Raw genomic sequence first — 18,767 nt, forward strand, 5'->3', positions numbered from 1 at the left:
TATCATAAATATTATAATTGTACAAATAATTTAGTCATAAGACTGACGAAATTGTTACTCATAAATTGTGTTAATAATGTGCATTATTCTAGAATAAAAAAAGAATCAAACAAAATTATATTGAAAAAAAAATCGAAAAAAAGTTATATTTAATATACAAATTTAAGTCATTATATCAAATAGGTGTATCCACTTCTGTTGGCCATCTTTTCTCGTCTGCGGTAAAGTTATTGCGTTTTATTGCGTTTTCCTTCTGCATCAAGCTATACGAACATTTTCGATCTTTACCACTTTCCCTTCTACGTATGAATATTGCGTAATTTTCCTATCGTTAACATTCCATCTTACATGGATCTTTTTCACCATGTGGTTAAGTTTTGGAACTAATTATTTCTATTATTTTCACCATTGTTATTTGCACGGAATGCTTGGTATATGTCATATAGTTCATTCACAAAAGGAGCAATAATTATGAAAATCGCGGCAAGAAAGGCCCACACTTTAGAAACTCCAACCTGAAATACATAATTATATAATATACAAATTGCTCCTAGTATCAAAAACAGTATAATATTATTGTTAATTTACCGAAAAAAAGGTTTTATACATCATTTTATAAATATGTATTAATAAATATAATTATGTTTCTTTGGGAATTATACTTGTAGATATGAAATAACGATATACCAAAATACTGAAATAAGTAGAATCATGTGTCAAAGATTGTGGATTCGGGAACAAGAAGATCAGGTTTCTTAAGAATTGTGCAAATTAGCATTAGATAAGCTATAAACTGAACCAAAATAAATATGTTTTTACTAAACTAAACTACAGAGCTCTGAATTTTATCATGGAATGTTCTTACAAGTGCAAAATTGCCGTATGCACAATTAAATTTTAACTTAAAACTATAAATTATTTCCAATAGAATTAAAGTTATAATAGATGTTTTTGCATGGTTTTATTTCTTTAACCCTTTGAGTAATATGAGTTTGCATGACTGTATATGCCTTCAGTTAATTACCTTGTCATTATGCATTACGGGCATTTTAATAGTTAAATGGTATTTATTTGATACTAAAATCCCCCTAATTCTGAATTCAAAGCAGGTCAAAGCCACTTTATATAGTATTACATATATTTAGCTGAATAACGCGCATACAAAATTCCTAGTTAAACATTAAGTTAACTTTTTTTACAAGATAATTTTTATCATGAGTCAGTACCTACTTTGTAAAATGTTAAAAAAAGACATACAGTTTCATCTCAATTTCAAGATACCTTTCACTTAATGGTACCGTCATTGTATATACGTATCTTTATTGGCACTAAACAGGTATATGTTTTGGCCGAACAAAATATTGAATAAAATTGAATTATAAATACGATTTAAGCATATAAATTATAAAAATCTGAAGAAAAAGTGTTCCCTCGGAAGCATTAATTACAAAAGAATTACATGAAAATTGCAAACTCGGTTCAATTGAGTCTGTACATGAGAGATAATGAAAAAGTGCAACATCCCTCACACCCTCTAGCACCGGCTTAAGCGGTACTTAATTTTCAACGCTTACAAGTGCTGTAAACAATGATTCCGAAGGACCAGAAAAATATGTAACACCACTGAAGTGAAGAACAACCATACCCATGTGTTAAACGAATCAAAATCCAAGACAGGTATGCCGTAAATCATTATCAATGGCCAAATCACAATCAGTATAACTGTTAATGCTATTGACCCAATAAAACCAGCAATCTTGGTAACTTTGAAGGCTTCTTGAACTTCTACCAATGATGGCCTATTATCTAATCGATATGCTCCAATTAAGTGTAAGTCTCTGTATAGAATATAAAAAAGATGAATTGTATTAATAGCTTTTTAGATATATTGGATTTTACGAAATATGCTAGTAAAATGTTTTGCAATACTGGCTGAATAGGGACATGTAAAGTAAATCACTTAACCAGTAGAAAGTACTTTTGCATTTTCAATTCACGCATTTAAGAATTATTCTGTCTAAGATGCAAATGCAAAGTTTATGACATGTGTTCTTACCGCAAGATGAACAATTAAATGTGACATTAATCTGCAATAGAAGATGTTACTGGTAAAGAAGATATAATTGAACAAATATAATGGGCTGCCTAGAATAAGTTTACTCAATTTGAAAGGCCAACGAATTGGTTGTCACTTTGGTAGCGTGTATTACAAGTAAGTAAATTCTCCTTGATCGGTTCTTAGAACATGCTTGTCTCCTGTAATTAATGGCGAAACAAACATATTTTTCGAGCATCCGAATAACAAAGGCATAGCTTACTTCTCATAAAGTTCTGTCCATGGACTGAGGGGGTTGTCTATATCCCTTGTTTTCTCCCATATTTCAGAACCTTCCTCGCTTCGTCCTGACACCAAACTTACACTAATGGATATAACAGCCCCGGCAACCAAAGACATAAGGTTTCCAGATAGCATCGGGTATTCTTTTGCTGCAAATCAATATGAGTTATTCTGACCAAAGTAATTTTAATCGATTTTAATAATTTCAATATCATTCATCAGTAAATTTCAATGTAAGTCTAAGCTTGGAAATTGTGAAACAAGTGCTGAGACTTGGATTGTATGGCACAAATATGCTTTTTCCTAAGTGACAGGTGCAATTTCGTACCTAGTATCACACGTCAGATTGCATCATCAGGTACATCGTCATTTTAATGAATTCTTTTTTATTGATAAAACTCTGTGATGAAACGTAATTCTCTCCTGGGAATTATATAATATTAGAAATAGTGTCAATATTCAATAGTAACAATAGTAACAATATTCAATCTGTTAATAACTTGGGTTCATATAGAAAGCCTAGATTTTGAATAAAAACGCTGTCAATTCGTTCTGTTAAGAACTAACTTTTTATCATATGAAAAACTTACATACTAAGTTAGAACTGTGCCCATACTGATCCGTTATAATTATGAAAACATAGATATTTTTATATCCAACTAACGGTTCAAAAGGTACACCAATTTTAAGTAAAGGCGAGTGTTAAGGTTGTATAAAGGCATATAGCAGAATGAAAAATGCATATTAAAAGAGTTTATTTAAACTTCACGTAGCTTGAAATATGATAACAGAAACATATCAAGAAAAAATACATGGGTATTTGTTTCACCAATATTTTTCTCACTTAATAATTTTTATTTATGCAAAATTTAGATTAATTTTGTTTATCAGCCATATGTCAAGCATACGCCTTTCAGGACAAGCTTTTTATTCTAATAATTTATAATAAAGAGAATAAACAGTTATATATAAAACAAAACAAAAATAACATTACGAATTTGCGGCTAATAACGGTATATTATTTCAGAAAATAAATTATTTATTCCTTGTCAAGATAATGTACAAAATGTATAAGTTTTACATAGATACAGTATATCAAATTTACATTTATATCAGTCTTGGAAACGGAAACGAAACCCAAACACGAAACCCCGACATACAAATTATGCGAATATGACAGTGCTCACCCGCATTATGTTTGAAATTTGAAATTCCCCCTGGATGTAAGGCAGTTACAATAATCCAAGTCGTTAGCGCTAGCACTGTTCCTCCTATACTTCCGGCAATCATCGCAAACCCTGTCAGACGCTCCCAGAACATTGACAACACTATTGGGACTACTGCAGAGTTGATCGTTACACCCATGAACAAGTAAACGGTGGAAAGATTGATCTGGAACATTCACCGAGCATTAAATTATGTTAGGTTATGTTAAAATACAATTCCCTTAGCTAAGCACAGTGTTAATGTTGACCTGAAACGTAAATAATGTGTTATGTAATAAAAGAACATATTCCCTGAACGAATCGTCTGCCGTATTATCTGCAATTGATGATTAAATTGCATTACACCTTATGGCAATACGTGTTCCCAAAGGTCTGCTTAAATCAAAATTTTATTGGGAGTAGTCGAGAAGCGGTATGAATATATTTCATATCGTTTCACGATAATTTTACAAAATTAATATTTCAGACACCATCATTTCCATAATGATGTAAAATTTATCAATATTTCGCTACGTCCAGCATGTGAACTATATGAAATATCATCATTTTAAAGAGATGATGAAGCTGCTTTTATTTCATAACGTTATTAAATTGTCAACTTTGATATCAAAGTGTCGCACCATGTTTTACCCTTAGCCTTGTTTAATGCGTCAAAACCTTTTAGCTATTCTGTTTATGTTTGAAATAAAATAATAAAGTATCTTTCCCAAAAGAACAGTTAAATTCGTACAACTTAGTACAAAAGTGCAGACACACTCTTAAAATACATCATCAGACAGTTTTCTTTCAACAGACATAATATTTTTACTAGGCGTGTACATGAACGAGATGATGCTTTTAAAATTCGTGTATTTCATCTACCTGTAATACATATAAATTCGGCCAGCATCGTCACTGTTTATGTGTTTTTTATTCATTTGAAAATGTAAGTTTAAAAGACTCCATGGTTTGACAATACGGACGTTTATTCATCATTATATTACACGGAGGATGGCGAAATATACCGAGCTTTCCGATGATGCATTATTAAACTTATCTTGCGCTGCGGAAAATAGATATATAACTGTTAAAACACATACTTGCAAGGTGTGGAGGAGTAAGGTAAGAGGCAATATTGCAATGGTTGTCCAAAATAAACCTTTGTTCTTTAAACGGGATAAATAATCCGTGTATTCTCGGTACGCCCCGTGGGTCCGGCATGTATAGGAAGGCAAAGGAACCCGCTGCGACTCGCTACGTTTCCTGTATAAATTGAAATCATTAATTAAAATCATGTTTGGCTTTTTTGAAGATCAAAAATAGAAATGAATTACTAAAATATAAAAAATTAAAAAATTAAAAAAACTAACCATTTTAATGATCTTCTTAATAACAGAAACCCGCCAAAACACGTAAACAAAAACATGTCACAAATAAAATAATAAATAATTATAAGAAATGATAACGTAAATTTAATTTAGTTTTAAAGATTCCACAATGTCATTTTAGTTGACAATAAGCTGTCGATGCATCATATTAAATAAATTTATGTTCAGAAACAAACAGCAATAAACTTCGAATATGTTTTTTTTTTCCTTATTTTACTTCCTGGCCCTTATTTTTAGAAGATAACAACCCGCTTCATTGGTGCAACAATACATTTAGTTTGAGGTGTTTTCGGGTATTCAAAATTCACATAAAAATGAAATATATGATAAAAAAATGTTGCAATATGTAAAGGAAAATACTTGCTTGTTGTCTTTGTCGCAATGTGCACACACTGTCATACTTTCACATGTACACATATCTCGAACACATGACTTACGACCCCGACCTTTCCCGCATAAAATGCAGCTGTTTGCATCAAGTACTCGTCTGTATGGCTATAAATAGATCTTTTTGTTCATGAATAGAATGGTTTCTTATAATATGATATATTTAGGAAATAGATATCAATTCTGAGTGCATTGTTGTAGAATAATGCACGGTTTGAGTTCAAATGCGTAGTAATATAATCACGAAGGCCGATAGGCCTGAGTGATTAATTACAACGAATTTTAACGAAAAACGTGCATTATTATACAATAATGCACGAAGAATTAATATCTATTTCCATTCTAATACGTCAAGAAAAAGTATAATTATTATTATAAAGTTGGACTTTATGTTTGGTGGTTAAATTTGTTTTCGCCTCAGAGTTTCCAATAGAAACGTTCTTTAAAGGCTGTTCCAGTGGGTTGAAAAAAAACTGTCGTTAAATCTACTGTGTGAAGAAACATTTTGAGAATAACGAATTTTGAAAACGTTGATAAAACTTTGTTTGTTCATTTTATTTCACTCCATAATTTTTCAAGCAAAATACAAATTATTAAAAGTGAAACAAATGTTAAACCTAACTTGTCTGCGATATTAAAATAACGTACTTGATTTGATTGTTTTGCACGTGCTGTTTGGCGCTACATTGTGACGTCACGTAAACAACACTTTAAACGTCTGTACAGCGTTAACGACTGAATTAAAGATATTGGTGTTCGGATTCACTTTCTTAGTTAGACCGTTTTCTATCATTCTAGATAGTTTTCACAACAAAATTCGACAAAAAATTGTTTTTATTTATCAGATTTTTAAACAAAATGGCGCCCTCAATGTGAAAATATACAGGGAGATAATAAGAACGGCGAGTGCATTGTTGTAGAATAATGCACGCTTCCGGCCTTCTTTGTCTATATAGGAAAATTTCCGATAGTGTTAGAATGAATGGTCATCACCAGAAAGAAGTACCAATGAATATCTCTCCTTTGTCATAAAAGAAGCAAAATATTAACGTGATGACTTCTATGCAAAATACGAAATCGCTTTAACTGAATTATTTAAGTGAATTACGTACTCGCCAAAAGCAAGCAAGAGGTGGTTCAGATATATGGCCAACGAATAATTTTTGGAAACTATAATATGACGTCAAATATGAAGAAACAAATATTTCAGGGATTCATTCGGCTTCTTATATCCTAATTATTTGTCAGCCAGCGCTTTAAAAAGTGGAACATGTGTAATAAAAGAGAAAAATACTTGGTGTTGGCAATGAATTTAAAACCCCATTAATACTAGATACAAATTTGAGGATATTTCATGAAGTTTATTACCTTTTGGCTCATCACCGGTTACCCACATAGTACACGATAGATAATGTAGTATGCTTGTATACCGTATGCAGTACGTATGGAATATATACCGTGGGTAACAGATTATACTCCTTGCTAAGTTGACATATCATTCAATCAAAGAACTAAATGGATCATATCGGGAAATCAATTTACTATACATGCAATTATGTTGAGAAGAAAGAAAATAATACCTTTAGATACAGCTGATAAATATCATAAACAACTATTGATGTAGCAGCGAGAACTTCGGCAGAGCCCGTAGATACAACAGCCATTAGAACCATCACTATCACCATCATTTCACCAGCCTTACCAAACATTCGCTGTGCTACCACTGGTAGTACCAATCCTGAATTTCGTCATTAGTACTAGATTATTTATGTTTAGTTCAAATATGACGTAAGTTCAAATTTGGAAAAATAAATCATATAATCATTAGACCATTGAATTTATAGTTTGCCCTTCACCGTGTCTGGTATAGATGCAATGCATGCATGTGCCAGTGTCGTGAAGATTGAGTAAAAGCTTTCTTAATGATTGATACTTAGAAAATAAACAACCGCTTTGTGTTAATCATAGTCAATTGATAAATATGGGTGTTTGTGTTTGTAAGGCATAAAACTTGTTTTAAGTCTTTATAACAATATTATGACTCTGTATATTTGTGACGGCGATTTTCAGTAGACAATTGTAAAGACTAGATTTTTTTAAAAATTATTTTGATACAAATAAAATCTTTAAAAATCTATAATCAGTCCAAGATTCAGGGTACACGCTTTTTTAAAATAAAAATGGGACCATACGCTGCTTTTCGTTGATAGGCACTAACGTTTCATATTGATGGAGGTTCATTCAAAATTTCACCATGATTAAATGTTGAATTCTGTATAAACCAATGCTAAAGGACGTTGACGATAACTTCATGATAAATGACCTCTTTTATTTGTTTCATATATAAAATAAAATTGTTTCATTGCTGAACATAATAAAGAAATCATTATCTGATCCTAGTTGGAAAAAATCTGCAAAAAATGATTAAAGATTATAGCTGCCATTTACCTCGAACAATAGTATATATAATAACCATTTCAAAAATAATTACTACATCAAGAGAAAAGTTAGTTGCCTTTAATATAAAAGATTTAATAGTAAATTGAATACGTCAATCAATAGACTTAATTCTCCTTTCAATTTATACCGTGCCTTATAAGTCATACCGGAATATGCGATACATAAGTACATTAAGGTGACTTAATATTGCTAGTACAGAAGTACTTGAAATGTAATGCCTTGCTTTATTTCTGGTAAAGGAGTAAATGCAATGGTACACTTGATTTATTTCTGGTTGAAAAATACATCATGGATCAGGCAGCATATATTTTTTTGTTCTTGCACGAACGACCATATTGGTAGACCACAAGACTAAAAGACATTCTCTGACAATACATTTAATAAATGACCTAGAGATCATTGAATAAAAATATAAAAGTGATTTAACCTGTGTCAACATCTATGTCTGAAAGTAGTGGTTGACCCTGTTGAGCCCCAAGTGCAATATAAGCCAGACCCATTGTAGTTGCTAGCGCAAAAGGTATAGAAAACCATACGAGGCCTCCAGCTAGAAACCCCAACACCCCTTGTCTAGGCTTTGCAGCAACGCTACTCTGCCAGTAAGATTGGTCCACGTATGTCGTTCCAAAACAGCCTGTATTACAAATATTTTCTGACAAATTTAAACAAATTGATATTTTATAAACTTCAATTCATTATTCTCACTTACACTCTTACTTGTACTTTAAATATTTATAAAGAATCTTAGCCAGAATGTCCTTAGCATTTGTTGTTGAGTTGTTCCTTTTTCTTGTTTATGCTTATTTGCACAATGAAGGTTTACATAGATATTTGTTAAACAATTAGACATAAGATGTAAACACCGACAAATGATTGTGAAGGAGTTAGAGGGAAAATTATTTACTTACAACAGTTTTTAAGCTTCATTTGTAAGAACCAACATGTTGTCGCTTAGATTTGATTATTTCAGACTTATGATAACACAGTTGTTAAGTACATTTTAAGTACATATTTTACCCGCAACGTTAATCAAGCCAAACACAAGACCAGAGTTAGAAACAAGCGTAAGGTAACTGTGATCTTCGTTGCCATCTGGACCTTCACTGCAGGACAGATATTTGTACACATTTTCTTCTGTACCTATTAAGAGAATTTACATAAAAACATTAATACCAGCTTCTATCTTATTTCAGTATAGTTTATAGTGATACAGCTGACAAAGTTATACATATAACGATTAACACAATCAGTTCAAACATATATACATTGTACACTATAGTTTCAACGAACCGACAGTGACAAGCATGTGCCGCTGATATACAGCCGAGCTAGCTTGAACTACCAATGCACTAAAGTACAATCTGACCAGGCTGACAAACTAATGATTTTCATCTAGATATCCCCCTAAAAATAAAGACGAGGTCTTTTTAGAAATATAGCAGGTTTATAAAGGGTTAATAAACAGTATCTGTAAAAAATTAATAGGCTCTTCAATAAAATACCTCTTATTGTTACATATCATTAAAATAATAATAATAATCATTAATAAATAAAATACAGAATATGCCTAAATAAGTTAATAAATAACATTTAGATGGATTGGTGAACATTATCTTAATGTGGTCTTTGTATTATACCTAATGGATTTGTGTCATTATGCCCACTGTCGTCATACACACGTATAACAAATACCAACATCATTATCATGATCATTGCTGTGTTGAAAAATGAGACATAAAATGTGGCACCCAGTCCACCTATACACGTGTATGTACCAATAACAGCCGTCATCAACATTGCTGCGTACTCTATACCCATATCCTTTGTCAATCCAGACAAAACAGCTGAACCACCTGAAGTATTTATAAAATTATTTTCAAGAGCATACCTCAACTGTTCAATCACCTGCATTTTCATTTAGAAACCCACTGACCCTATTGTTAGATATACAAGTGTCTTTAAATACAAAGATAAAGTTGTTGAACATCCTTAAATAGTAAAAACAGTCATTTTTACTAATATAGAGTTTCAAAACCTCCCGAAATCTTACAAAATGTCTCTTTCTAAATATTGATAACTCTAAGTTTAAAGAAAACAGAATTGCTAAAGAAAATCCAACACGGCAATATTGAAAATATTACAGACATTTTATTACTGTGACATGTTACAACTGTGTACTCAGTGTTGTAAACGCCTCATTGTACCCCCTAGCCCGTCTCACTACTTAAATATTGTCTATGTGTCTATGTTTGCTTACAAAGCGAGAGCTACAAGGCCTTCTGTTTTTTTTTAATTTTTGTATCTTTGTTTATACAAAGACAAAACTACAAGACCGTATAATTGAAAATAAGTCTTTTTTGTCCACAGAGGAAGAATTAATGTGCACCTGTAATATTCAAAATGAATTCTTATTTCAAATGTTAATTTTGTCCTAAACGAAGGTTTAACAATGTTTATTTGTATGCAAATCATTTTATACCATCCGATTTCAGAGAAACAAATAATTTTATGCAAAAATTCATACAATTTATAAAGTGGAGGAATCATAATTTGCTTCTCATGCAAAGCTACATGCTAACATAAACAGTTTACATATTTTCAATAATTCTTGTGTTAAGGAAAGAGAAGCATTCACAGGAAAGAATGACAAGGGACAAGCTTACTCTAGTATACCCCGTTCAAACCATAAGATAGAGTGAAATAGACTCCCTTAAGAAAGCCCAAAACTGCAAAATTGAAATATTTGCAGGTTCGGTAGTGTGATTGAGCCATAAACCTTTAATAATACTGAAAACAATAACTAAACACCGACTTTGTCTTGGTTATAAGACAAGATATAGAAAAAATATATAAATTTGGTTTTCTCTTTTTAATCTAGAAAAAAAGGTAAAATTGACGAAATAGGATATTAGTACTATTTGATTGAACACGTGTCGTGTCGCTTCCTACTGGATTAGCTTTGACAAATACAATATGATTACATGAGATATGAGAGCCAATTTAGAGTTATGAACAGATCCTGGCAACATGAAACATAAAACGTTAATGAAAAGAAAAATCGATGCCCATACTGAACTCACCTGTCATTGAGTTAGCTGTGACAATGATATTTGTAAGCAGTGCGTAGCCTACAAACACCTTGTGTGTATTGGCCCCATACCGAGCTTTTATCACTTGCAGGAACGTTTTTGCGCCAGGGGCTCGAATCTTTAGCTGGACGGACACCATGGCAAACAAGAGTATCTGTATGGTTGCGCCTGCAGCATACCAGAATGGACCACTGATTCCATACTAAAACAAATAAAAGAAAAACAAACGAGTGAAAACAGATTTTAAACAATAATTGAAATAAAGAAGTGTTTCTGCCTTTCTTTTCTTTTACTTAATCAGAAAAAAATTTGGTTATGCTTTGTGATGCGTTGATATATTTTGTTGGAATTTTCCACCAAAAGAATGTTGTAATTTTAAGGCTCAGTTATTGTGCACTTATCGATTCAGTACAGCTTGTGTCAACATCTCTGAACTTGGTGTCTGATTCAAGTGCGTGACCTCCTTAAGAACTGACCGACGGATAAAGATTTCAACCATTGCCATTGTGATTAAGGATTTTTAATATAATTATATCACTCAACGTTAACTAAGCGTCATTATTATCTCAAAATTTTATCAAAGGTATAAACATGTTGTTTTTTACATCGGTCCATTTTACATGGCACACGCTATGATAAGACGGCATTTAAGTTAAGAAGAGTTGTGGAGGCAGGTTTGCAGGGATGGTATAGCTGGGGGAAACAGACTGTAAGCCTTGGAAATGTACCAGCAGTATAGTTCATCCGTCAGGATGTATTGTGAAGGCAGGCAACGGGTGACAACAACAGCTCAAGACTGATTCTAGATCATTCTGGCGGACTGATCTTGTTGTGTTAAATTTTGGAACTCTATGCTAGGGCAGTTGGGGATCAGTTCATTATGGATGATAATGCGCGCTCCGGTATGGCCGTTGTCCAGAACTACCTGCAGTGTGAGGGTATTGAGCGCCTTGACTGGTCATCTCGATAACCAAACCTAAATCCAATTAAATTTGAGGACATGAGATGTAAAATGATATACATAACTAATGCAAAATCAATAAAACGATGTTAAATGTGTCCTTCAATCAAATTGATTGAACGTGAATTTGTCATTAAAATCACTGGCACAACGGTAATCAAATCAATTCCAAAAATACTCACATTAAAACATTTGGCGCCTAGCAAACGTTGAGTAAAGTACTAGTGACCATAAGAATAACTTATTATGGTAAAAATACATTACTAATCGAACATGAATTTCTATTTCACGGGCACAATATTTATTCATAAATAAATGAGAGATGTCACGATTTTGAGAAATCAACTAAATATTAAACATGGAAGATTGTTATCAATACAAGTATAAATTTAAAATTAAATTTATTGATAAATATATTTATAATTGACCCAAGGATAGGTGTTGTTGCTGAAATATGCTCTGGTGAATCCTATTGCACTGATCTACAAAAAGCTCTACCACGCTCCACCCTTACACCCACCTCTCACACTTGTAAGTGTGATTAAATGAGGACTATGTATTTCTGGTAGATTGTATTATATGATATATGTTTGCTATGCATTATGTAAGGATTCAGGAAGAACAGCCTACGTAGAGACTTAAGTTATATTAATCGTTCATGATCTATTACATTTTAGCATGAATTCGGAAATAAGTCAATACATTACGTCATTTGGTGTTCTTGAAATAGAGTTGTACTTCCCGATATCAAAATATTTAAAATATAATCAAACACGCATTTAATGGTTTTCAGAGAAAACTAGGGACAAATATGATTTATTATAAAATAGATATTTATACTCTTTTTTCCACTCTTAATTTTAGATCAAGATTATGACTTTTTGTATAACATTTTTAAACACTGCATACATGTCTTATCTAAGTATGATATAATAGTATTTTATGTAGCTCTTGTGACTGCGGGGTGGCCTTTTAGAGATAAGGTATCATAATTGCAGCCACCGTTTATCCCTGTGTGATCGTAAAAGGCGACTTAATTGTTTCAAATTACTGGCGTCTATACATCTTTTGGCTCCTGCAGGGGAAGACGTTTGACCCCTGATTTTCCTTTAAGTTTGTAACACCCGAGGTTAGCCAAAATCGTCTTTCCTGTTTCGACGCCATATGACCTAAATTGTGCTGGTACAACAAAACAAAACAAACAAAAAAGATATCTAATGTACGAGAAATATTAAATGAATTAGACAAATAATTTTTAAATCAGTGCGAAAACTGACCAGCTTATTTCCTTATTGCACTCATTTTTTGTTTTTAAGGTATGATTTAACATGTTCGTTGCACGAAAGTCTGTTACTGAAGTAAGTGCTAGCATGGTTTAGTTTGTTTATGCTTCTTAAGTTTCCAAGTTCGAATTTGTAATTTAATTTTCTTTGACATTATGTTAAAAGAAAATGCCTCTATGGTCGCTCCTTTGAATAATAAAAATGAAAAGGTGCTTGCAGCAGTTCACAAATGATTGAAGAACATTTGAATCAAATCAGGATGTAATTACGTAAAGGAACTTACTCCACTAAGGTCTAAAAGCCTAACAATATAAAATTTGAATGTTTTTTAATAGGACATTTATAACAGAAAGATTTGCAAAGGATAATTAAAAAATAAACCAAGAATTTATTAAATATCGTATTTTTGTGTTATTCTTAGCCCGGTTTGAGAGAAACGCGTAGCAATTCATTTCAATTTTTGGTCATTTTTTCACAATTAGACTGAATAATCATTATGGACAACCGGAGTAAGCGAATGATCTGAAATTTGGCACACAAGTTAACACTATAGTTTACGGTCTACACTTACAACAAATGGATCTGGTAAATAAATTGTAATCTCTTAAATTATTCCTTGTCAGGGGAGTCTCTTTAAGATCAATTGATAAAAATTGAATGTCAACTGTTTAAAATATAATGTTGTTGTAAAAAATCTAATTGACGTTGATCAACTAAAGACATGCGGTCTTGAGAAAATAAAAAATGCTAGTACGTGCATGATACTTTTCTCTAACACAAGGTTAGATAATAGTTTGGTTTTCATAAAAGCAGAAATTGAGAAGGAAGAGTCTGTAATGATTAGCAATTACTGAACCTGAATATAAAAGCCAATTGTGAAACGGATAATTATATATTGTATACCGTTTAAAAATCGTTCCATTTTTATCATATCACGTCTCGTTCACGTTACATTTTATCGTTCTAATTTGACGAGTTCTTTATGAGATGACCTTACAACGTTAGTAGGCTTTCATTCAAATACAACAAAGTGCCCTGGGATAAACAATAAATTGAACACTAGTATTCAATGAAAAAGAATAGAATAAAATCTTCTTCAAAGTAGTAATTGTTGAGATTTTAGCATTTGAAATTCCGCAATATTTACGAGAAAATTTAAGTTTAACACGCACTATGAGATTTGTTACCATGGTATTCTTCGACTCTGAGTAGGTTATTCTTTTCACAACCGATTAGACATGGAAATCTTTAATGGCTTTAACGAAGTTGAAAAGCTTTTCATTGCGTCTCACAAGAAAGTATTGCTGCTCTCGAGGGTATTTCTTCTGTCTGCAAATGTATTGACGATAAAACACGTTTTGTGTGTAAAAAAACGTTTCTAGTGTTGGTTGATAATAGAAATAGGGGGAAAAGGTTGGTAATAAAGAGTTAACGCATGTTTCAAATTATTTGTAGCAGGGATCTTTAGGTGGTATTTCTAAAACTTTGATTTTGATGAAACATATGCTAGAAGCAAACAAGTATGCATGAATAATTGTTCTTGTAGCCTAGGCATCCAGTCCGAAATATAATTAATACAAAAAAAAACAACATTAAAATTCAATGAAAAAAAAACAACAGACAATGACATGATCATAATGGGACAATGAATTACATTATATTGTACTGTATACATGTACTATATTGCAAAGTATCTTAAAAATACATAATAATGATTTAATTTTATTTCTTTAGGTTTTCTGTTTATTAGTATACATTTTTAAGAAATCAGGTTAGTCGTGTGATGAATTCGGTCTTTTCGTGTGGGGCGGTGGTGGGGTAAGATTTCTGGCAATAATGAAGTTATACCGGAGAGTCTCTGTTTAGAACCATATTATTTGGAAAAACAAATTACATCCTGTTAATCCCGCTATGAATGGCCAATAAGAAGGTTGTTTAAAATAGAAAAAAATCTATATTGAATCCATGATCGCCTCTATTTTGAGTGTAATCTTAAACACTTTAAAAAAAGAATGAAGAATGCATTATTTAGTCACAAAATAGAGAGAAATAAGAATCCTAAAGAAAGCCCAACACGGCAAAATTTAAAATGTTGCAGGCTCGGTTTGATTGAGCCTGTTCATGGACGGTACTGTAAAGTGCAAACTACCGTTCACGCCCCCTAGCACCGGCTTAAGCAGAATTCAACATTTAACATGAACTGGTAAAATTTTGAATTTTGAAACATCCGCAGATGTGTTCATATGGCGGTTATGGCCCAAACTGTTTTGTGAATTTCACATGCCTTGAAACTGTAAAGCAATATACCGCTTGCCTACCAAGATAGCATCACGGGTTGGATTAGCCAAACGTAATACTCTTTCAAAGATGATGTTTGACACCCATTCTTATAGCTAGAAATGTTCAAAATAAGAAATGGGGATAAGAAAATTTAATTTTGCCAATAACACTAAATTAAAAGCAAAGTTTGCCCATTTTACAAACTCAGAAGAAAACAATTAAATGTAAGCTTGATTCAGGCAAATGTATCATTTGCCACAAAGGGACGTTAATGAATATCTAAGAAACTCCTTGGATACGCAAACTGTCAGTTCCTTCAAACTGTCAGTTGCTTCCGCCTTAGCAGAAATAAAAGCAACCATTATTGAAATAAATAAAAAAGAAACCTTGTCATGAAGATAAACAGAATAAAAGAGGAATTGCATTTAATATGTTTCTAAAATGGTATTGATCGTGATCTTTGTAAACAGTGATACAACATCATTATCAACATAACGTTAGTTAAACAGCGGATATTCATTATTATAATAATGCCTTTATGAACGCGCTTATTGTTTTAGTTTTGTGACAACAGATATGAAAGCTGGTATTGCCATACGCAAGTGTTCGAAAAGGTTTTCAAAAGTTATATAGTTCTAAGTGTTTTGACAGTATACTATGTACAGATTTGACTGGGTTTTTTTAATCATTAAATTTTCCGTTGTTTCTTTTTGACATTTTTCCTTTTCTTTTTCTGTCACAAAACGAATCTAGAAGAAGCTTATTTCCTCTATGCTTTATATAACTATCGGGTTAATCTGGAAATGTCAAAGAGACGTTGGCGGATATTAGTTTCCAGATTCCGACCATTATTGCAGGACAATTAGATATCAATAATTGTAATTAAACATGTGATTACATTTTGTAAGATGTGAAAATGGATGGTCACATTGTTTTTGTTGGAAAATTGTTGTTTTGGTTGATTTTACCCCAAGAGGTAAAGTGACATTTGCTCATTCTTTTATTGTCAAGCTGAACTGCCTTTATATTTCTTATTTCCGAAGAATGGCTGTTATCATGATAAATGACCAACATAATAAATATAAATGTGCCTAAAATATAAAAAGCCTGCCTCACTCTTTTTATAAATTAAACAGATAAGTCTTGGTCGATATCTATGGCCAAATGAGTTATTTATTGTTTATGCGAAGTAAATTTTAAGAGACAAATTGTAAACTTATTTTGACCTTCACCTATTCATTCACTATGTACTCTTTGATAGGCATAATGTCATTTTAAATCGCAGATATTCTTACATCAGGTAAGGAAAACATGTAATGTAAAGTAATGTAACGTAATGCATTGTAATGTAATGTTATGTAATGGAATGTTATGTAATGGAATGTAATGTAATGCATTGTAATTCAATCATTTACAAGTTCCCATAAGGACAACATGATGAAAGTTAATGTAGGAAATATAATTCTTACCTTACTAGCCACAACACAGGAATAGAGCAGTGTAGCAGCCCAAGTCCACTGTGACACAATCGTTGTTGCTGTTAACCCCACACTCACCTTTCCTCCTGCGTCAAATGCTGTGTCTAATGTATTCTGTAAATTTAAAAAAGACGTCAAATATGCCTTGTTGGGTACGAAAAGGTCAAATAATAAGGCTAAAGAACCTAATGTGAAAGTCACTCCCAATGTATTTGATTTTTTACCTCGACACATTACGTTAAATCGACTATAAAGATTAAAATGTGTCATTTATATTCTTGAAAATATTCTAATCTCAGAGGAATATGCAAAGTCAACTTTGATCAACAGAAAGAATAAGAAACATCAAAAATATTACGTGTGTATTTGTTGCATGCTTGGTTGTTTGTTTGTTTGTATGTTTTATTTTTGTTGATGATGTTTTTATTGTTTTGTTTTGTACTTTTTTGGGGGGAGGGTGTAGTATTTTTTGTCACGTCGTCAATTTCTCATGAAATACATGAAAAGTAGAAAACCCATGTATTTTAATCATTTACAAGATCACATAATGATCTATTAGGGTCCATGAGGCTAGATCAAGAATTAAGGTTCCTCGAACAAAGATTTGTAGATTAGAGTTTATAGCTAATTAGATAAGATTGCGAGCCTCTGCATTTATTATATTTTGACATTTTTGCAATGTACAATACAAATATAAAAAATATCACAACCTTATCCTTGTAGACATGTTTCCTGATGAACTTAAACAACACAGCAATTAGTGTTGCAAACACTCCGAATCCGATCACCAGAAGTAGTGTCTCGTGCAGCTCAACCGACGACACAAGACCTTGTACTGCAGTGTAATTTCCTTTTGCAAACAGAGCTTTACATTCACTTGAATTAGATCGCCGCATTGTAGTAATATTGGATGTCCTTCAATTCCTTCTATTTCGAAATTCTTGTTTCTGTTTATATACCTTTATTCCATTTTTGTTAGTTTGTTATTATAAAGACTGCATTCAAATATTTTGTGTATTGTTTCCTTTTATCTCGAAACTTTTGGAAATAATTCTATTCCGGAGTTAACTTGCCGTGTGTATACATGTATTTGAAATAAAACAACGAATTAAATAATCTTCTTCTTCAGTAGCGTCATTTATACATCAAATACCATGATGTACCAACAGGCAACCACCACCGGCAATGTGTCCTTAACTTTTATGGTTCAATTCAATATAATCATATATTATTCCATGACTTCTCTATAAAATATTCACTGCAACAAGTCTTGCTCTTTATCTAACGAGTGCTGTGATAAATTTATATTCATACTGATCCAGTCACATTAATTATTCCAATACATTTGTCGTTCTCAGGTAGGCGATTGAAAATGACAAGGCAATTCACGAGGAAGTTATTTTTAATATAGACCATTTTAAATACACAATTTTCCTTTTAGCAATCTAGATAAAAAAAAGAGAAATGTCTTAATCATAATTATGATTTTCAGTGCCAAGTTGCTACAATGTTTTATTGATATATTGTTTGGTGTTGAGGAGATAAGCCCTACCTTTCCCCTTCAAATCCTTAATTATAGTGGTACTGGTGGTGTTGGTAGTTTAACCTCAAGATCTCGACAGTAAGTCACAGCACAGTTCAGCACAGTTCAGCCACCGCATCTTTCCAGGACAGGCTATCAAGCAGTTAACCATTTGTTTCACTTCCGCAAGGAACTGATAACTTCTGTACATGCCAAAAAGCCATGCGGAAATTTGCTGGACATTTTTCTTTGGTTACGGTTTTCGGCCTTATTTTGTGCAAGGAAAACCTTCTAAAATTGTACAAATTCGAAATAGCAACTGAAAAAGTCATAAAGTTTTTTACCTGATGATTTTTTCGAAAAGATGTACAATTTA

At 32.2% G+C, this 18,767-nt stretch overlaps 1 protein-coding gene across 1 annotated transcript; it reads right to left on the reverse strand.

The window, feature by feature from the left end:
- Window positions 1-383: 383 nt before the first annotated feature.
- LOC132760193 (uncharacterized) lies at window positions 384-18,135 on the reverse strand. The gene is made up of 13 exons (XM_060752110.1): window positions 17,580-18,135; window positions 16,861-16,983; window positions 10,859-11,069; window positions 9,416-9,631; window positions 8,796-8,918; window positions 8,206-8,412; window positions 6,899-7,056; window positions 5,296-5,426; window positions 4,644-4,806; window positions 3,526-3,730; window positions 2,319-2,487; window positions 1,646-1,838; window positions 384-515 (listed from the first exon to the last, which is right to left on the reverse strand). Exons 1-13 carry the CDS (start codon window positions 17,763-17,765, stop codon window positions 384-386), a joined length of 2,217 nt encoding a protein of 738 aa, XP_060608093.1. The 5' UTR covers window positions 17,766-18,135.
- Window positions 18,136-18,767: the final 632 nt, after the last annotated feature.

The sequence above is a fragment of the Ruditapes philippinarum genome, unplaced genomic scaffold (genome assembly GCF_026571515.1).
Source record: "Ruditapes philippinarum isolate M1 unplaced genomic scaffold, ASM2657151v2 ctg1790_1_1_1_1, whole genome shotgun sequence".
Taxonomy (NCBI): Eukaryota; Metazoa; Mollusca; class Bivalvia; order Venerida; family Veneridae; genus Ruditapes; species Ruditapes philippinarum.

Excerpts from the sequence above, each read along its gene's own strand:
- LOC132760193 (XM_060752110.1), bottom strand. The coding sequence starts at position 17,765 with ATGCGGCGATCTAATTCAAGTGAATGTAAAGCTCTGTTTGCAAAAGGA. Across the intron at positions 8,919-9,415 it reads TAATGACACAAATCCATTAG|GTACAGAAGAAAATGTGTAC; the intron begins GTATAATACAAA and ends TTCTCTTAATAG. Across the intron at positions 3,731-4,643 it reads TACTCCTCCACACCTTGCAA|ATCAATCTTTCCACCGTTTA; the intron begins GTATGTGTTTTA and ends TGAATGTTCCAG.